The 21,998-nt window shown below is 43.2% G+C and overlaps 1 protein-coding gene across 1 annotated transcript; it reads right to left on the bottom strand.

Annotated features, from left to right (window-relative positions):
• Positions 1 to 189: 189 nt before the first annotated feature.
• Positions 190 to 20,196, bottom strand: LOC126389084 (protein NLRC3-like). Its single transcript, XM_050042527.1, has 12 exons — positions 20,110 to 20,196; positions 16,899 to 17,021; positions 16,649 to 16,786; positions 16,414 to 16,518; positions 15,935 to 16,042; positions 12,114 to 12,189; positions 10,700 to 10,925; positions 6,965 to 8,768; positions 6,691 to 6,864; positions 3,418 to 3,591; positions 1,355 to 1,401; positions 190 to 1,231 (listed from the first exon to the last, which is right to left on the bottom strand). The coding sequence occupies exons 2-12, from the start codon at positions 16,985 to 16,987 to the stop codon at positions 471 to 473; spliced, it is 3,702 nt and encodes a 1,233-aa protein (XP_049898484.1). The 5' UTR covers positions 16,988 to 17,021; positions 20,110 to 20,196; the 3' UTR covers positions 190 to 470.
• Positions 20,197 to 21,998: the final 1,802 nt, after the last annotated feature.

Raw genomic sequence — 21,998 nt, 5'->3', positions numbered from 1 at the left:
TCATTAACTTATCTGTAAAGGCAGAGATAACAAAGGTTGGCAAACGTTATGCTGAATGATTCAGTGTAAATACTGTAGCACCAAACTAACGGAGAGACACTCTTGGTAAAGATGGTAAAAAGGCTGTTATCCTTTTCTCATATTCTGAGCCAAAAACCTTAACTTCAGTGGAACAATGCTGATCCTCTATCTTGTTGTCTTTGATTTTCCCCAAACCTACCCTTCTTAACTTTACAGTAAGTACATAACGTCATTGATGGGGCACCAGTTCATCATCGTACGACCCGTTGTATGAGGATACATTGGTTAAGTGCTGAACAATAAATAATATACTGATAATATACTCTATACGTATATTGTGTTTCCTCTAATGAGCCCACACAGACCGGTAGGTTCATCCCCTCTCCCTGCATGCTTCACCCTTCCACTCATCCAAAGGAAAAACTCTCCCTTGTGCTGACATGTTTACTTTAGCGGATATTTCGCAGTACAGCAACCAGACGCAACCAAAGTGTCTCAAGTAAAAAAACACTGTGCCCCCAAAGTACTTTAAAAGCTCCTAGTTGGGCGTTTTCTGAGGAGCAGCTGGCATTTTCGGCTGGGCAAAAAACGCTTTGGTGGACACGGGGCCTTACAGGATGAGGCACTCCCTCCTGCAGAGAACACAGAGACAATGAGGAACCGGACCAACCAAACCAGAATCTAAACCCCGGATACAGAGGTTCAGTGAATGTGGTGTTGAAGGTGTGGAGGTGGATCAGTGTGTCAGAGGAGACTCTGTAGAAAGACAGAGTGCCAGCAGGACAGTCCACATACACTGCTACTCTACCAGAGGCAGAGGAGAAGGAGGAGGTGGAAGAAGATGAGGAGGATGTGGAGGAGTTAGTAGTGATGGGTGTTCTGCTGTTGTTGTGCCAGACAGAGTAACCAACATCTGAGCAGAACAGACTCCAGGACTGATCATTCCATCCAAACACACAGTCTTCTCTGGCTCCTCTCCGTCTGATTCCTCTGTAACTCACTGATACATCCACCTCTCCACTCCACTCCACCTCCCAGTAACAGCGACCAGTCAGACCATCTCTACACAGCAGCTGAGGCCAGTAGTCAAATCTGTCTGGATGATCAGGATACGGCTGCTCCTCTTTCACATGTGTCACCATCCTGTTGTTGTCAGATAGTTTGATCTTTCTGTTCACTGTGTTTGTGTCGAGTGTGAGTTCACAGGAGTCTGATGGAAAGAGCAAGACGCAGCTGCCGTTATTATTGTATCTATGACATCAGAGATCTGATTGAGTGATGTCACAGTTTGAAGGTGGATGATTTTCATGAATCAAATTCAAAACACACTTACACTTCCTCAGACCTGGTCTCAACCACTGGACTCCACCAGGCTCCACCCTGAAAGTAGGAGGGGGGTCAGAGCAGCACATTTTCTTTCAGTATGGAAACATGGACATGACATCAGAGCTGCACAATATCAATCCAGAAAAGATGAAGGATGTTCTGAAGGGCAACAGTTTTGCCATTGTTGCATTGGAGGGTTGCATAAAGTGTTAATTTTGGCAGCTATTTTAGATTTAGTCTCAGTCTTGAGACGAAAATACTTTTAGTCACATTTTAGTCATTTTTATCCTTCATACTTTTAGTCATTATGTTTTCTGTGGATTTTTTTTTTTATCTTCAAACTAATCCAGTGAGGGTTAACTCATGTATCAGAAATTAGAATCAATGTGACAGGTTGTATAAAAATTTAATTTAGACATTTTTTTTTCCTACATCTACAAATAATTTCTACACACTTCCAAACTGTCATGTCTCCACAAGTGTGTGACAGGTTTAAGGGCTGATTCACGAGCACACACTTACTGATCATCATTTGAAAAGCTCAACATCTCTCTATTTATGCTCTCAACAAATAACTAATGTGAGCCAACTAGGATTTGTCCCCAGGTTCATTATAAACTCTGACTTATCCATGTGACTGTTAAGAAGCAGAAACATAACTTGTTTCTTCATGTGCAACATGTTAGTCTGGAGGTTTAAACTGGTGTCCTCTCACAGAGTTGGTGATTCAAACTAAACTTTCATCTCTGTCAGAGAAAACTGATCTGAGTTCAGACTGTTTACTTACAACACAGCTACACTCACAGATAACTGAGCCTCCTACCTGCCTGTCAAACACCATCAACCCCGAAACCTTCTTCAGTCTGGACTGAGTGGAGTCCTGCGGGGTGAAGCTGTGAAGTCTGCGAGCGGAGCTAGCTGCTAATAGCCACTGCTGCAACTAACAAACTCCACAAATCCATTCAGCAGCTCCACCATCCACAGTCAGACACACACGGCTGATTATTTACTGCTGACTTAAAGCTCCACTCTAAATGTTCCTGCGGGCTACTAAAACATCCTGGTGTAGACTACTTACTGGAGTTTACCAGCCTGTCACTCATGCAGCATTTGAAGATAATTGCAAGCACGGCTGATCTCTACTTTCAATGTCCAATAGTCCACCACGAACATTTTCATCACATCTCATCTCAATGAAAATGAAACATAGATTTTGTCTTAGACCATAGATTTTATTATCAAGATATATTTTTAGGTCATCATCGTCTTGTTTTCATCATGGAACAAAAGTCATTGATGATTAATTTTCATCATAGTTTTGGTAAACTAAATCAACACTGGTTGCCTATTTAGAATGAATGCTTATAAGCTGTCCCTGCTGTGGTACACACAAACGTACGTCAAGGCTGACAGACTCTTCCCGAACCTACTACTTCATCAACTTCTACCAATCAAATTAGCCACAAAACAATGTTTGAGGTCAGGCTAGGTCACTGCAAAGAGTATCCAAGTTTTGATTGCGGTTATGTAAGAAGCAGACACAAGCCTAGCCTGTAGCTTCTTGAAAGTAATCTTGCTGTAGATGTACTGTATGTTAGCCCTACCAGAGATATTTGGGGTTTTCCCTGCTGTTATATGGCCTAGGTGCCATACATATTTACATAAAAATAACATGGACAGCATCTCAACAAGCCGATGAATGGGACTGGACTGTTAGCTATCAAACTGGCCAGCAAGCAAAATTCACCAAAGTGAAGTGGTTGAGTCACTCTACTAGAATGACGGGTTGATTAACAAATCAATCAACCTCAGTAAACTAAAAAGCCCCGGCTAAACTGGGTGTTGTCACGTTAACAAAGTGAGATGGAGCCATGAAGGCTAAACCTGACTGTCGTCCAAATTTCCAAATGTAATAGCAAGTTATATCCTACTTAGGTTGAGTGCAAACAATCCATCTTCTCAACTCTACTGCTCTCCTTTTGATCTTATTTCCTGACAGTGTTACAGGGAATACTTTTCTACCTCCTCTATCAAACTAACTGTCTTTGGCTGCCGCAGGCCTCTTCATACCTGATCGTTTCCAGTCTCCATTGTGGATCCTCCCGTCCAGCACACAACAGCTTGACTCCTGAGTCTCCTGGATGATTGTAGCTCAGGTCCAGCTCTCTCAGATGGGAGGGGTTGGACTTTAAAGCTGAGGCCAGAGAAACACAGCCTTCCTCTGTGATCAGACAGTCTGACAGCCTACAGATACACAAAACAACACACGTTGCATCATCTGAAGGTAGTGTAAGGGCTAAAAGGTATTGTATCTATTAGTGTCATCACCAATATAAAATCTTTGAATCTAATACCTCCACTACCTCATAATTCAAATGACCTACAACTGTAAGGCTTTTATTATGGTTGGGTACATAAAATCTCAGTGGGTCATGTTCAAAACCTCCACTGTGGAGGCTGCCACTCGGAGTTGTGGTTGGAAGGTCATTGGTGCCTGTTGTGATGGTAACCTATGGGGCCATACACATGCTGCATTTTTTGCGCCCTAAAATGAATTGTTTTAAATGTAGACATGCAGCAAGCATGCTCAAAACACCACAGTGATGCCACAGCGGTACAAATGCTTTCCTGAGCTCCTATTTTTCAGGGCGTGACAGCTGTACCCTGAGATAAACTGAGGTTAACTTTTAAAGTGCAGCAGCATGCACTGCATGACATGTGATAAGGACCAACCAATCACAGCTGACAGACATCTTTTCCTTTATCCATAAATGTCAGTCTGTGATGAATATGTAGAAGCATTTAAGGAGCATTTTAGTGCAGAGCTGTCAGAGCTTAACATCTGTCCCATGAACAACAAGCCTATACACAAACAGCACCTGGAGGAAGATCAACTCTGCACTCAGGATTTCTGGTAAGTAGGCTGTGATATGGTGCTTTTTAAGGTTGCTTAGCAACCTCAGACACAACCTGCCTCCACGCCCCTGAAAGTTAGCACTGAGTAGGCACAAGAGTAGTGCCCAGTGCCCAACCTCGTGTTTTCCAGGCAGTTAAAGACACAGTATGTTTATGGCCCCTGAGAACCTGTTGATGGATAACAGTGGTGAAGGAGCCCATCAAGCTGATGAAGGAGGCCTTTTGGGCTTAGTTGGACAAGGGGTCTCCTGAAGCAGCAGAAACTTACTGGGTGGCTAGAAGGGCTGCAGCTACAACGGTTGCAAAAGCAAAACCCAAGTGTGGAAGATTTCAGGGAGGCTATGAAGAAGGACTTGACCTCAAGGAAATTCTGGCAAACCATTAGACAACTCAGGAGGGAAAAACAGGGCTTGGCTAAGACTGTGTCCAGCAGGGGACGAGAACTGCTGACCCAGATTGGGAATATTGTTGAATGCTGGAAAGAGCTCTCTGAGGAACACCTGAAACCGACCAACACATCCTCTGTGCAGGAGGCAGAGTTTAAAGACTGAGGGAGAGCCTTATCTATATCCTTGGCAGATGTCTCAGAGTTAGGCATAATGTTCCTCAATGACAAGGTGCCAGGTGTGATAACATACACCCTAAAATGCTTAAGGGTCTGGACATTGTTGGGCTGTATTTGCTGACACGCCTCTTCAGTGTTGTGACAGGGGTGGGGACAGTGCCTGTGGAATGGCAGACTGGGGTAGTGGTTCCCATTTTTCTTTTTCTTTTTTAAATGGGACTAAAGGGTAAACTCCAATTACGTATCTGGAAATAACCCTGCAGGAAGGAAGCTCTAAACAACCACCAAACTTCAGTTTCAAGAGTGAAAATATGATTTCTGTCCTGGCCATTAAAATGGACCAGCTCTTAATCCTTGCAGAGCTGCTAGAGGGGTCATGGTAATTTGCCCATCCAGTCTTTATGTGCTTTGTGGACTTGAAGAAGGTTTACAACAGTGTCCCCTCAGGGAGTCCTGTGGGGGGCACTGCAGGAGTGTGGGGTACCAGGACTGTTGCTTTGAGCCATCCAGTCCTTGTATAACCAAAGTGAAAGTTGTGTCTGTATGCTCGGCACAAACTCAAACACGTTTTCAATGGGGGTCATCCCTTGTCGCTGATTCTGTTTGTGATATTCATGGACAGGATCTTGAGGAATGGAGGACAGTGTGCAGTTGAGGGACCTCCAAATTGTGTCCTGCTCTTTGCAGATTATGTGGTTCTGATGGCTTCATCAGACCGTGATCTCCAACACGCATTTGCAGAAGAGTGTGAAGCAGTCAGGATGAAAGTCAGCACCTCCAAGACTGAGACCATGGCTCTCTGCCAGAAAATGGTGGATTGCCTTCTAGCCTTCCTCTAGCCCTTCTAGCCTGTGGTCTTGAGCTTTGGGTAGTGACTGAAAGCATGAGTTCATGGATACATGCAGCCAAAATGAGTTTCCTCTGTAGTAGCTGGTCTCAGCTTTACAGATAGGGTAAGGGGCTAAGACATCCAGAAGGAGCTTGGACTACAGCTGCTGCTCCCCTTTTGAATCAGCATCAAAAGGGGCCAGTTGAGGGGGTTCGGGCATCTGGTCAGGATGCTTTCTGGGCACCTCCCGTTAAAGGTTTTCCTGGCACATCCAACTGATAAGGGGCCCTTAGGCAAACCCAGTGAACACACTGGAGGGCGTTATATCTCATCTGACCTGGAAACGCTCGAGATGGGAGAGGCTGGAAAATGTTGCTGAGGAAAGTGAAGTTTGGAATGCCTTGCTTACCCTACTACCTCTGCAACAGATCCTGGATAGGTGGAAGATACTGGATGGAGCTGATTAGATAAAGAGTTGCACGTTACAGACTCTCACTAGTTTGGACGAACATCAAACCTTCAACACATCACAAAGGTAAATGACACCACTTCAGATGCTCACAGTCGTCTACAGCGCAGGAATCCAAACCAGAATCCAAACCAGAGTATTATTGTAGCTGAGTGAGGGAGCAGGAATAGTTGAAAATAAATATAAAAACTATTTTCAACTATTCCTGCTCCCTCACTCACTCCCTCACTCAGCTACAATAATTGTTTTAAAATAAGAAAAAAATGACGGTTAACCACATAACAGCTGGAGTGCACTGTTCTATCAGCATGATGAGTACGTATTTACCAAAATCACCCTCAGACCAGCAGAGTAACTGCTCTAAAATTAAAAAGAAACTGTATGAGTTTACAGAAAAATGTTTGTCGGATAACTGGCTGGATGTGTCTAGATCTGCACAGTTACACAGTTCATGACTCAGGTTCTGACTCTTAAAATCTCTCACTAGCATTTCAAGCTTCAAAGGCAGAGGCAGAAGAAAATTACAATAAGAATGTTTTCATGGAAAGCTATTCAAAGGGTCACCTGAGAGTTTCCAGTGTACAGTGTGGACTCTTCAGTCCAGCAGACAGTATCTTCACCCCTGAGTCCTGCAGGTTGTTGTCACTCAGGTCCAACTTTCTCAGACTAAAGGACTGGGAGCTGAGAACCGTGGACAGAGCTTCACAACTTCTCTCTGAGAGGTTACAGCCACTCAGTCTAAAAAGACAATAAGTGAAGAATTAAAGAAGTTATCAATCTTCCTCTCGAAATCTACCCTCTTGAAAAGACAGCGTAATTAGAAGTGAAAATAGCTTACAGAGCTGTGTTGGAGGCTTTGACCACAGGCAGCAGCCTCAGCAGAGCCTCCTCTGAAGCAGAGTATTTCTTCAGGTCAAACACATCCAGATCTTCCTCTGATGACAGTAAGATGAAGACCAGAGCTGACCATTGAGCAGGAGAGAGTTCATCTGTGGAAAGACTTCCTGATCTCAGGTACTGTTGGATCTGCTTCACCAGAGAACGATCATTCAGTTCATTCAGACAGTGGAACAGATTGATGCTTTTTTCTGCAGAGAGACTTCCCTCAAACTTCTTCTTGATGTAGTGGACTGTTTCCTGACTGGTCTCTGAGCTACTTACTTTAAGTCTCAGCAGGCCTTGTAGTAAAGTCTGATTGGTCTGCAGTGAAAGACCCAGAAGGAAACGGAGAAACAAGTCCAGGTGTCCATTTGGACTCTCTAAGGCCTTGTCCACAGCACTTTGGTAGAACTGTGTCTCTGCTGATTCATCTTGTCTTGTTTCAGACTTCTGGGAGGTTGTTTGTTCTTCAGCCATAAGATTGACTCCAGAGTTGATGAAGGTCAGATGGACATGAAGAGCAGCCAGAAACTCCTGAACGCTCAAATGGACAAAGCAGAACACCTTGTCCTGGTACAGTCCTCTCTCCTCTTTAAAGATCTGTGTGAACACTCCTGAGTACACCGAGGCTGCTTTGATATCAATGCCACACTCTGTCAGGTCTGACTCGTAGAAGATGAGGTTGCCTTTCTGCAGCTGATCAAAAGCCAATTTTCCCAGAGACTCAATCATATTCCTGCTCTCTGGACTCCAATGTGGATCTGTCTCAGATCCTCCATCGTACTTGATGTTCTTCAGTTTAGACTGAACCACCAGGTAGTAGATGTACATCTCAGTCAGGGTCTTGGGCAGGTCTCTTCCCTCTCTGGTCTTCATCACATCCTCCAGAACTGTAGCAGTGATCCAGCAGAAGACTGGGATGTGGCACATGATGTGGAGGCTTCGTGATGTCTTGATGTGAGAAACAATTTTGCTGGCCTGTTCCTCATCTCTGAATTTCTTCCTGAAGTACTCTTCCTTCTGTGGATCAGTGAACCCTCTGACCTCTGTCACCATGTCAACACACTGAGGAGGGATCTGATTGGCTGCTGCAGGCCGTGTGGTTATCCAGAGGCGAGCAGAGGGAAGCAGTTTCCCCCTGATGAGGTTTGTCAGCAGCACATCCACTGAGGTGGACTCTGTAACATCAGTCAGGATCACATTGTTGTGGAAGTCCAGAGGAAGTCGACACTCATCCAGACCGTCAAAGATGAACACAACCTGGAACTCTTCAAACCTGCAGATTCCTGCTTCTTTGGTTTCAGTGAAGAAGTCATGGACAAGTTCCACCAAGCTGTACTTTTTCTCTTTGAGCACATTCAGCTCTCTGAAGGTGAATGGAAATGTCAACTGTATGTCCTGGTTGGCTTTGTCTTCAGCCCAGTCCAGAGTGAACTTCTGTGTTAAGACAGTTTTCCCGATGCCAGCCACTCCCTTTGTCATCACTGTTCTGATTGGTTCATCTCTTCCAGGTGAGGCTTTAAAGATGTCTTCTTGTCTGATTGTTGTTTCTGGTCTGTCTGGTTTCCTGGATGCTGTTTCAATATGTCTGACCTCATGTTCATCATTGACCTCTGCAGTCCCTCCCTCTGTGATGTAGAGCTCTGTGTAGATCTGATTCAGAAGCGTTGGGTTTCCTGCTTTAGCGATCCCCTCAAACACACACCGGAACTTCTTTTTCAGGTTAGATTTGAGTTTACGTTGACAAACTGCAACAGCATATCCTGCATGAACACACAACAAATAAGTTCAATGAACAATTTATAAATTACATATTTCAACATTTCATTCCCCAAAAAGAATGAGTATATGATTAAACAGATGGGGGACAATTTGAAGAAATATTATATAGATATAAAATATATCTTCAAATCTATTTAGTGATGTCTGTGATTGTATTTTGTCCTATTGTTATTTCAAGCTTTGTTTGTGTTTCTTTCTATCTGCTGTAGTCAAATCTATCTTGATGTCTCAACCACTGACAGGTTAACTGAATAACATTGATCATCTCGTTACAGTGCAATGTCCTGCTGGGAAACCTTGGGTCCTGGCATTCATGGGGATGCCACTTGACATTTACCACATACCCAAACACTGTTGCAGAGCAAAGAAACCTCCTCACAGTAAAGGCACTTCCCAGTGGCAGTGGAATCTGGGGAACAGGGGCCACGTTGAGGCCTTGAGCTCTTTGTTGCATCCATCCAGCCATTCCAGAGCAGTTTTGTCATGCAGAGTGGCGCACTTTCTGCTGAGGGGGCTATTGCCATCGGGGAGTGCCACTGCCTTGACAGTGGTGTACTTGATCTGCAACAGTGTTTTGGTGGGTTAGGCATGCCAAGTGGCATCGTCATGAATGCCAGGACCCAAGGTTTCTCAGCAGAACATTGAATCCTACAAAGAGGATCAATGTTATTCACTTATCTGTCAGTGGTTTTAATGTTGTGGCTGGTCGGTGTATAAATGAGGGAATATCTTTGGAGAAATTGTGTTCATCCCTCCAGTAGAGTTCCACAGACTTGGCAGGGAGCATTAAAGCTTTTCTGGAGGCTTGTGTAAGCCTGACTCCATACTAAGAGACTTCATGACAGACAACATTTTGTCCAGATGAGGAACCACAGGTCAAGGTGCTCTGTTGTTTCACTGGGTGTCCCCCAGGGGTCAGTATTGGGTCCACTTTTATTCATCATCTACCTCATTCCCCTGGGCACAATCCTCCGTCACCATGGTGTTCATTTCCACTGCTACGCATACGACTCACAGGTCTACATCTCCACCAAACCCTCCACTGCCCTTCCTCCCACCTCCCTCACCACCTGCCTTCAGGACATCAGGAGTTGGATGAGCAGGAACTTCCTGAGGCTCAATGGAAGCAAAACCGAGGCCCTGCTCATCGGTTCAAAAAACACCCTGGCCCAAAATCCAAAGCACCCATGTCCCTCACATCATCACTGATAACTTCCCTGTCCCCTTCTCCAGCCATGTCAACAGCCTCGGTGTCACTCTGGACAGCACTCTTTCATTTGAACCACACATAAAAAATATTACCCAGACTGCATTCCTCCACCTCCGCAACATTTACAGACTCTGCCGATCACTGTCCCAGTCCAGCACTGAAGTCCTGGTCCATGCCTTTGTTACATCTCGTATTGACTATTATAATGCAGTACTCTCTGGCCTTCCCACCAAACTCATCAATAGGCTTCAAATCATTAAAAAATTCGGCTGCCCGGACCATCACCAAATCATCCAACCACATCACCCCCATTCTCATCCAGCTACACTGGCTCCCTGTTCAGTACCGGATTGATTACAAAAACCTTTTGCTCACTTTCAAAGCCCTCCACAACCTAGCCCCCACTTACCTCTCTGGCCTCCTCCAGGAGTACACCCCCTCCCGCTCCCTGCGCTCTTCCTCTGCTGGTCTCCTGACCATCCCCACCTCACGCCTCAGCACCATGGGTGCCATGACTTTCAGCTGCACTTCCCCCAGGCTCTGGAACTCCCTACCACCACACATCTGACAGCATAACATCCTTCAAATCCAATCTCAAAACCCACCTGTTCAAACCGGCCTATGCACACTGACTATTCTCTTGAAACTGTAGTAAATGTCCCATTTATCCAACATGTTAAATCCTCAGAGAAATCCTCTTACTGCTCAACAGACAGTCAGCAAGCTCCTCCTGTTTCATTCTCCTGAGGAAGTCCAGTGTTATCTTCAGAAATGCCTTTCTGCTGCTCCTCCTCAGTGCTTCAGCCTTACTGTCCAACACCTCCTCTTCCTCCTGACTCTCTGAGCATTCCGGATGATCTGAACTCAGAGCCCTCTGGATTTTCTTCAGCTCAGTTTTCACATAAGTGACAATGTTCTCCTCCAGCACCTGGAACAGAATATTCAGTCCAGTCACAAGTAGAAAATGTTGACATAGTACCTTTCTGCAAACCACAAATACATTATATTTGCATATTTCATATATAATATATTAACGTTTCTAAAGTGATGTAGTATATGAGCTGACTTTGTCATCAGGAGGTGGAGGGAATGCTGCCTGGCATGACATCTCGGCGAGATGCCAGCCAAGCTGCAGACCACTGTTCAAGACCAGCAAACAACAAAACGTTTGTGATTTTGGAGTCATTGCTAAATTTCCAGCAACTTTTTGGACACCAAACTTGGGTGGTTTGTGGCAACTTGTTACTGAATTTTCAGCAGCTTTTTAGGCACCAAACATAGGCATTTTGTGGTAAACTGTTGTTGTATTTCCAGCTGCTCTTTAGGCACCAACAGTGAGTATTTAAAGAGAGCCTTGACTGAATTTCCAGCTGCTGTTTAGGCACTTACAGTGGGTGTTATGTAGCACCCCGTTACTGAATTTCCAGCTGCTTTTTAGGCACTTACAGTGGGTGTTATGTAGCACCCCGTTACTGAATTTCCAGCTGCTTTTTTGGCACTAAACCTGGGTTTTTTGTAGCCACCCCTTGCTGAATTTCCAGTGGCTTTTTAGACACCAAACGTGGGCATTTTGTAGCAACCCGCTGCTGTCTTTCAAATGGATTTTTGTCATTAAATAATGTTTTGTAGTGACCCATCATTGTTTTTCCAGCGGGGGATAGTGGCACAAAGAGAAGGTGTTTTTCATGGAGAAACCGTTGCATTTCATGTCAGGATAGTGGCATGAACAACATTCGTTTTTTTAACAAGACATTGCTGCAGTTTAGTGGGGATTGTGCCCCAAGAACTATATTATGATTTACCTAAACCATAACCAAGTGGTTTCTGTGCCTAAACCACACGTTAGCCACAGCTTTGTTGAAACATAAAGTTTCAACACATTTGCTACAGAATAATGTAATGTAACACATCTGTGGTTTGCAGAGACGTACAATACCAACAAATTTTCTGTTGATTTGGTTGTAATATCAAATGAATGAAACAATCAAATTAAAATAGTCGAACCATACATTACATCTTTAATTTACAGACTGACAATCCCCTCGTCTGAAAAGTGCAGCACGGAGATGATTGTGAACAGAACAGATGTAAAAGTAGTTGTAGTACATGTACAGACCATAAATATGGAGTCCAGGTGTGGCTCATGTTGGGCACACTGACCACTGGGAACGTCTGAGCTTTCCTCGTCCACTCTGAGGAGGAATCACACAGAATTAGCTCACATTATGTGTTTCCACACAGAGATACAAGACAAAGGTCCATGAAGTGATATTTGCATGTAATGCTGATGACTCCCTGTGATGGTAAAGGTATACTTATCCTGCTGATCCCACTGAGAATCAATAGCTCACTCTATGGCTGGTTGTAGCTGTCAGCTCACTGTTTTCTTTCATGTCATTTAGGGCATTAATTCATTAGGACAACACACATTAAGCAACATTACCGTGAATGAGCCAGTGTTAGGCCCCGAACACACTGAGAGCGTTTTGCAGGTAAAAAAAAAACGCAAGGTGCACCACACTGCATTTTTTAAAAATGGAATGCCAGTAGTAAAAAAAACAAAAGCATGAGGCAACCACGGACTCAACTGCTTATTCTATCCTTCCTGTGTAATCAGTCTACTGCAGGGCTATTCAATTACAAATTCAGTTGGGCCGGATTTTAAAACCATCATCTGCACGCGGCCTATGCTGTTGTCTGACTTCACCCTGTTGTGTTTGTGTGTCTGAGTGTGTGCGTGCTGTGAGGGGGAGGTCAACCCTGACATGCAGAAGAGAGGCTGCTTCATGATGATACATGGAACCAAAACTTTAAAAAGTAATGATAAGAGCCGATTACAGCAGAGCTTATTATTATTACGGTCTTGATTAATTTTGCCAAGGGCCATCTAGTACCGGGTCCCCGTACCAATCCCTGCCCGGACAAATCAGAGGTTGCTTCTGGGCCGCATGTGGCCCGAGGGTCGCTAATTGAATAGGCCTGATCTACTGTTTATTTATTCATTTTATTTATTTGACAGTAATCAGTGTGTAGTTGCTGACATGTTGAGGCAGAGGGTACTGTCTGTAGCTCTGGTTGAGGGTGAGAGGCTGTCAGCAGATAAACAGAGATCTGTGTGGGTACATGAGACCCTAAAAAAGAGGCTGGATCATGGGGAGTACCACCAGTTGGTCCAGGAGCTTCTCCACGATGGACATTTCCAGGCATATTTTAGGATGACTCAGGAGCAGCAAAACCTGCTTTCCAACAACTTCTACCACCAGTTTCTCCTCCATTGTTTACCAAACGTAAACTTGTTGTCATGACCACCAAAGAAGGCCCGCCTCTCAGATCATGTGATTGGACAATGGGAAAAAAGATGATGAAAAAAGAGATGACGTGGGGCGTTTTTTTTTTTTTTTTTTTTGCTTTGAGTTGAGTTTTTTTCAACTCGAGGAGTTCAGAGTGCTCCAGCAAATACGCCAAGCATTTAGCGTGCAGAAATGTGAGGCACGTCACAACGCAAAAACAGCAAGAAAAAAAATGCTTCACTCTCACAATTACATTTGTGATCAGGGCCTCAGCCATCTGGTTAACCTTCATCTTTGGTGTGATGTTTTGAAACCAGAGCAACAGGAAACAGCAATAATTACCACAGTGATAAATCAACAGTATCCACTATTCAGTACATGAAACCATGCAAGCAAGCAACAAAGAACAGCTAAACAGTAGTGATTATAGCTACTTTTCATGCGTGCAGAAATGCAGAGCGGCAACTAGCAATAAGACATAAATAAAATATAATAATCATATTGGGCAATCTTGATAAAAATCTTAAGTTAGACCCAACAGCTCTCACCAGCCCCTCCATATAGCTCTCCTTCCCTCACTGTACACTGCTGAATTGCCCTGCAACAAGTCCTCTCCAGCTGCTCCAGTGGAGCTGCTCAGTGTCTGCTTGTATCAGACTGGCTGCACTGGGCAGCTCCCAGATGAAAGAAAGATACAACAAACCAATAGAGCTTCTCGAGCGTGTTTGTTTGAGAGAAACTTATGAGAAAAAGTTCAGTCTTTTAACATGAACAACAATTGACCTATGGCTAAGCCCCGCCCTCAAACACAATGAGCCAATCACAGTGCGTATAGCCATTCCCATACACTCGGACATTCTCTGCCTGGACGTCCATTGAAATGCATTACAGAAAGTCAGTTTTGTTCGGTTTTATGAGCTTTTTCTGAGATTTGAAGTTTAAAAATGGTCAAACGGTGTGCATGGGGTACATGCAACTCTGACACAAGGTATCCTGAGAGGCTGGGCGACCAGGTGTATTTTTTACACTTTAAACCACATCTCAACCGAGAAAAGTGTCTCCTTTGGATAAAGTTGTGTGGTAACGTTAGACCACAACATCAACTCAACGTGAATAAGATTAACAATGATGTCTACATCTGTTCTAAGGTAAGTCAACATTGTGTTTGAGGCAACATATTGTCACTTTGCTGGAAAGAAATATAAAGTTATCTTTAACATCTCTAGCTAACGTTAGCTAAAGTTAGCCTAACGTTAGCTCCTAGCTGCGTTGTTCATCATGTCACCTTGTTTGCTGGGAGTTCATTAGCCTATTTTGTTCTAGTTTTGTACTTTGGTGATCGTACATCATTGTTAGCTGTTGTCCAAAGGGCTCTAGTTAAGCTAACGTTAACTTCTGGAGCTTAGCTTCATTAACTTATCTGTAATGGCAGAGATAACAAAGGTTGGCAAACGTTATGCTGAATGATTCAGTGTAAATACTGTAGCACCAAACTAACGGAGAGACACTCTTGGTAAAGATGGTAAAAAGGCCGTTATCCTTTTCTCATATTCTGAGCCAAAAACCTTAACTTCAGTGGCACTTTAACTTGTTGTCTTTGATGGTGACGGCAACCAGATGCGGTTCACAAGCGTACGCTGTGACCTGTAAATTTTGGCTTGTAATTTAAGCTTTTCATCGACCTTCTCAACAATAAAATGATGAATATATCCCTCCAGTGCGTAGTTTAGGCCCTTTTGGTTACTTCTCAATAGCTATGTTTCCATCCAAAAGTGATTCAGATCATTGGGAAATGTACATTAAAAGAAATACGAATCCTGTGTGTTTCCATTAAATGTACGGACTTTGACTTGTTGGCTTTTGAACCCACTGTGAGCCAGACTTGACTTTGTGTGATATACATATGCTCTGTCTCAGGTTTTTCTATGTGTAATTGATGTTGTTTCTAAATGTCTGTTTTTTATATTTGTATCTGTTTTTATTTTTTTGGTATTTATCATTCTATTTGTGTGGTATTGTAATTTTCACAATGTTCTTGTAAAGCACTTTGGTGACTTCCGTCTTTTTAAATGTGCTATAGAAATAAATGTGACCTTGACCTTGACTTTGGTGAAAACTACAAACTCACGCGAGTTTTCCGCAGAACCAGAAACAAAACAAGTCTCGCATTCTTCTTCTTCTACGTTTTCTGGCGGTTGGCAACCAGCTGGTAAATGCATTACTGCCTTCCCGACCCGGAGTGTGGATATCACCATGGAGAGAGGTGCGCTACGTCAAACTTAATTCGGACATAACTGTTTCCATCCCCCGTTTTGCGAATCAACATTTTTTCGAATCAACCAAAACCCAGCTAAAGCGAGCGTATTTTAGTTTGTGCGAATCAGGGGATTTTAATTTGAATTTTGGCGTTTTCATCATAATTTTCCGATGCAATACTTCTAGATGCGCATCTAAACAGGCTGATGGAAACATGGCTACTGACATCTGATTATTATGTCTCCAAAAATCATCATTTGCCTCCTGCGAAATGCTGTGTACTGTGACACCTGCCATAGCGCCAGTCACTGAATGTTGATAGTTTGTCTGAGTGGAGGGGGCGTGGTTTAGTCATAGGTCAATTAACTTAGTGTCAGTTTTAAATTCTTACTTTACATCAGCATGTTGTCTAAAAAAAAGAGGAAGCTCCATTGACCGGTCACTCTTCAACGACACATGGCTGGGTTTAAGCCTAGAAGAGTCTGGTCTCTGATGGATCCTGTAACAAAAACAGCTCAGATAAATACTGTAAAACTTCAATTAGTAGCCCAGGCTATTATTTGCTTAAATCACTGAAATCAACAGGCCTATATTTGGGACAAGCCTTTAGTTACTTTCACACATGACTGTTGCTCAGTAAAGATGGGGAATACAATCAAGCTGTTTATTTAAACCAGTATGAATATGACAAGTATAAAAATTAGAAATCAGATAATATATCAATATTGAATCATTAATTTTATCTAGCTGCAGCTCAGATAAAAATGTGCATGTTGGAAAAAAACTAATGAAAAATACACATGCTCAATCTTTTAACACAGACATCTAACTTTTATCTCAAATGCCTTGTTGTCAGTTTTAAATTCTTACCCTCCAACAACACGTCTAAAAAAAAGAGGAGGCTCCATTGACAGGTCACTCTTCACAGACACATGGCTGGGTTCAGGTCCAGGAGAGGCTGGTCTCTGATGGATCCTGTAACAAAATCAGCTCAGATAAATGTGCATTTTGGCAAAAAACTGATATGTGACATACGTTTAATCTTGTAACACAGACAACAACTAACTTTATCTCAAATGCCTCTTTACCACTCCTCAATTCTTACCCTCCATCAGCACATTGTCTAAAAAAAAGAGGAGGCTCCATTGACCAGTCACTCTTCACAGATAAACAGCTAGGTTCAGGTCCAGGTTCAGGTTCTGACTCAGATCCAGTAGAGTCTGGGCTGCGCATCTGCTCTGGGCTATAAAACAACACACACACAGCCTTAAGTGTGAGTAATGATGGTGGAGTAATCCGAGTGCTCAGCTCTGACATGAAGAAGACTCATGGACAGTTAGAGATCCTCATCTCACCTCTGAGCTTTGGTCCGGCTGTCATGGTCCCCACGCAGAGTGGTTTTAGAGGGACGGACTCCCTCCTCTGGTTCCTCACACTGATCCATAGCAGAGTCCACACCTTCACACAAACACAACAACCTGCAGGGAGAGATCACACATTATTTATCATTATTCCTGTCAGTCACATGACAAACACAGAATTCTGATTACAGGAAATATTTCAAGCTTTGAGGGGCTATTGTCAAAGCCACTATATAGTAGGTCTGAGGGAGATTGAGTATGTCCCAACACATAATGTCAAATGCAAATACCATGCCAAAAATACCATACCAAAACACTACATTTTGCAATATGCAAGCCAACATGCTTTTCTGGCTATTCTGACCCACAATCCTCTGCACCGCAGACGATATGTCACATCAAATGAACCGCAAACAGATAGCAGCTTGACAGCTCATTGACATCTGTTTGACGTCTGACGAACAGCTGTGAGAAGTCGCAATGACAGATGACAGTGCATTCAAGTAACTGATGACCAGTTGGATAGCAATAATAGGAATATTGATTGTTTAAGTGAACAAAATAATCATAACTATTACAAACAACAGCAAGACAGAACCATAAAAATAACGACACAGAACTGCAGATGTAATTTCACTGTCGCTAATACAATATGTTAGAATCTACAATCTGTGCCGTTAAAACTTTAAAGTTAAACTACACACATCGCAAAGAAACAACAGCAAAGCTCTCGGGGTTGATCTTTGTCTCTGGCGAACTCAATAAGTGCCGTTTGTTTTATCTCCAAGGTAACGGATCTAAAAGCAAGAGGGTCAAAATTCATGGCGTAATGTTATGAGACATTATGAGACAGTACTATGTCCTGATTGTGTGCTGACTACATGCAACAGTACGTACTTTTTAAGGACAGCTGTAGTACATACTAAAGGTAAAAAGAAAAAGTATCAGATTCGGAGGGCACCCTGAGTCTTGATTTGAATATTGATCCCAGCATCAACAGGAAATCATAACTTAGGTCATTGCGGATATTTTTTTACAAACCAAACACAATCAATCAATTAATAGAGAAAATGATCAGCGGATTAATTGATAATGAAAATAATCAGTAGTTATGGTCCTGCATCAAATCAAATCGGCTCCATCTCGACCAGCTACAGCAATAAAATGCTGCTTACACATGAATGCATCAGTATCATTATTTAATGATATAACATGTAATGGGGGCGGCACGGTGGTGCAGTGACTAGCACTCTCGGCTCACAGCAAGAGGGTTCCTGGTTCAATCCCACAAGGGAGCCCTACTGTGCAGAGTTTGCATGTTCTCCCTGTGTCAGCGTGGGTTTCCTCCAGGTGCTCCAGCTTCCTCCCACAGTCCAAAGACATGCAGGTTAATTAGTGACTCTAAATTGTCTGTAGGTGTGAATGTGAGTGTGAATAGTTGTCTGTCTCTATGTGTCAGCCCTGTGATAGTCTGGTGACCTGTCCAGGGTGAACCCTGCTGGATGGATGGATGGATAACATATAACAATATAACACTTGTTGGCTCTTACTTCCCCCTAAGATGTCTTGTGTTCTCAGTCTCAGAGGGCTTGCTGTTGCTTGTGTCCCTGTAATCGAAGCCTCCAGGAATGACAGACTCATCTTTGAGGCCTGAGCAAAGGTCAATCTTCACTCACGTTACAGGTCCAACCCTACACACGTGTTCTGGGCAGTGGCGTAAGGTAGTAATGACTGGCCCCAGTGCAACTACACTGCTTGCACTGTCTATATTTATGCCCCTGGTTCTGGAGAAGCCCTCTGTTTTCAGCCCCCAGAGAAGAAGGCCTGATGGTTTTTACTTTGGTTTCTGGTTTTCTGCTTATGCCCCCTATGATTCCTTTTCATCTCTGAAACTCTCTTAATTTTACAAAATGCTGATCCTTTGCAGTTTAAAGGATTCACAGATGACCCAACCCAGGTAGATAGGCAGTTCTCGTGAAATGGTGAGTCTATACAATTTTAAAACACAGCAAGGCTGTAGTGCTCGAGCCCAGTCTCGCTCTGAGTGTAAAAATGATATGAGTGGTCGAAAGACTAGCAACGTGCTACACAAATGTAAGTCTGAGTCCTGGCTGCTGATTCGGGATCAGTTGTAGTTACGTTAGGGCCCTTTATGAGACCACAAAGCTTTGGATTTACTGGTCTATCTCCGTCCCAACCCTCACCTATGGTCAGGAGCTTTGGGTAGTGACCAAAAGAATGAGGTCATGGATACAAGCGGCCAACATGAGTTTCCTCTGTGGGGTGGCTGGGCTCAGCCTTAGAGATAGGGGGAGGAGCTCAGACATCTGGAGGGAGATTGGAGTAGAGCCCCTCAGGATCCTCCAGGAGGAGCTGGAAAGCATTGCCAGGGAGAGGGACATCTAGGATGCTTTGCTTGGATGAATGGATGGATGGATGGATGGATGCATAGATGGATACAGGCCCTTATTATAATGCTGCAGGGTCTCCTCTGTGTCGGGGCTGAGCTCCTCCTACCAATACTCAATTTTGTTTTTGTTCAACAAGCATAAACTTGTAAACACTATTAAAAAAAGAAGTTTTATTTCAATCCTTAATTCAAACTCCATCTGCAGTTTCTCATCCATCATCACTATGTTTTGCACTGTCACAAACATATATCACAGCAAAGAGCCAAAACAGTCGATGCAGCGTCTGTGTATATGTGTGGTCTAACTGTTTCTCTTAGCTTGATATGAATCTTAACATTTGGGAAAGATGATCGCTAAGACAAACTGCATTCTTCATCCATTCTAAACTTCCCTCAGTGTTGTGATGTCAGGAAATTAAATTTGTTGACATGTAGATTTGTTCCCTGTGAGATACCATTGACTTTATATAGTGACTGTTGTAAGCATTACTGTTTCTGCAGAGTTATTTTTAAAATATTCACCTCTAATTCTGTTATTAATTCAGTCTTTTTTTAAATAATATTCAAATGACTGTTTAGTAATTAAAAAGACCAGCTAAGAGTATTGACAGAGAAACAAACTGATAAGTAGTAGGCCTATTGATAAGCCTATTATGGTCTCGACTCAGACTCAACTGGACCTGGTATTGGACTTAACTTGGACTCAGTTGAGTTAGTCTTGACAACAGCCCTGAGAAACAGATATCATACATTTCTATTAACAAACCACCATAGATAAGGGCCCTGTTAACTCACCTGGAGGATTCTTTTTCCCTGGTAGCTGGCTTTCGAATCAAAAAGAAAACATACTTGAAGCAGTCTCGCAGTCTCTGTCATTTCCTGTCCTTTCTCAAAAAAAAAGTAAGGAAGTAAAAGCAAAAGTTAATGAATCTCCCTCCATCACATGCCATATCTGATCACATGATGATCCTGTTCCTCTTTCTCGTGCTCCTTATAAGAAGGAACTTTGACCGCTGTCACACAAGTGAGTGTGAGGTGATAAGCAATGGGACGTGGATGCAGACACCTGAGCAGACAGGAAGAGTTAATGATAAAATGAGGGTAAATGGGAGGGAACTGAGAATCTGAAGATGAGCAGGAAAGGGGCAGGTAGGAGGCAACAAAGACATTCTGGCGAGCAGCTGTCTGGGGAAATGTTAATACTGCAGACTGGATGAGGGAAAGCAGAAACAGGTGGGCAGGTGACAGAAATGTTGGGGAAGAGGAACTTCAAATCAAATCAAATCGGCTCCATCTTGACCAGCTACAGCAGTAAAATGCTGCTTACACATGAATGTATTAGTATCATTATTTAATGATATAACATGTAATGGGGGCGGCACGGTGGTGCAGTGACTAGCACTCTTGGCTCACAGCAAGAGGGTTCCTGGTTCAATCCCACAAGGGAGCCCTACTGTGCAGAGTTTGCATGTTCTTCCTGTGTCAGTGTGGGTTTCCTCCAGGTGCTCCAGCTTCCTCCCACAGTCCAAAGACATGCAGGTTAATTAGTGACTCTAAATTGTCCGTAGGTGTGAATGTGAGTGTGAATGGTTGTCTGTCTCTATGTGTCAGCCCTGTGATAGTCTGGTGACCTGTCCAGGGTGAACTCCGCCTCTCGCCCAATGTCAGATGGGATAGGCTCCAGCCCACCCCTGCGACCCCCAACAGGATAAGCAGTTACGGAAAATGACAGTCAAAATGCCAAACTCCAGGCTTCAAAATGGAGTCCACATCCATTATTTTTACACTTTATGTTCTGAAGAGGAGAGGACCAAGGGCAGAACCCTGTGGAACTCCATATTAGATACACAGTTTACTGGTTCACTGTCACAAAGATAAGGTTTGAACCATTGTAGAGTTGTGTTAACACTGTGTTTAACATATTTTTTCTTTAACACTCTGTGGAATAATTACGATTAGGACTGTCAAAATAACGCATTAATTTTGATTAATTCATCTCAGAAAAATAACACGTGCCCTTTGACCCGGTGTGTCATTGAAGGCCACAGTGTCTTTGTCACATGATGGAGGCAGATGAGACGACGCTGCTCGGCCCTGTGAATGGAACATTTACATTTAAAAAACACCCAGATGGAACTGTTGATAGGAGCATTGTCATCTGCAGTTTCTGCAGTAAAGAATTTTCGTACCTTCGGAAAACTTCAAGCATAAAATATCACCTCAACACAAAGCATTTAGCAGGGAACCCGGAGGTCCAAGCTAGCATGGTCTCTGACACTTGCACTAGCAGCCAGCCTCGTCAAGCTACACTTGACCAGGTGTTCAGAGGCAAACTGAGTAATTCTACCTGTGACTGACAAACTAACTCCCTTGATAAATGAACTTCAGACCAGTTTGGGTGGTGGACAGGGGGACAACTGTGTCCAAAATCCAGCAGCTTTACTACGACACATCTGCCAAAATACATTTGAATTGAACATTTTTAAAGACGTTCAAAATAAAAGTTGATGTATGTTGTATTTAGATTAATTAATCACAGAGTATGTAATTAATTGGATTTTTTTTTTCGCTTGACAACCTTAATTACAACGGAAACCAAATTGTAATGGTTGAAAATATTTATTCTGATTGAAATACTTAATTAACTGCCGATTTGCCTGTTTTTTTTCTCTTTAACCAAACTG

Source organism: Epinephelus moara, chromosome 4 (genome assembly GCF_006386435.1).
Source record: "Epinephelus moara isolate mb chromosome 4, YSFRI_EMoa_1.0, whole genome shotgun sequence".
Classification (NCBI taxonomy): domain Eukaryota; kingdom Metazoa; phylum Chordata; class Actinopteri; order Perciformes; family Serranidae; genus Epinephelus; species Epinephelus moara.
Note: the sequence above shows the minus strand (reverse complement) of the source record. Positions and strands in the feature narration are given on the sequence as shown.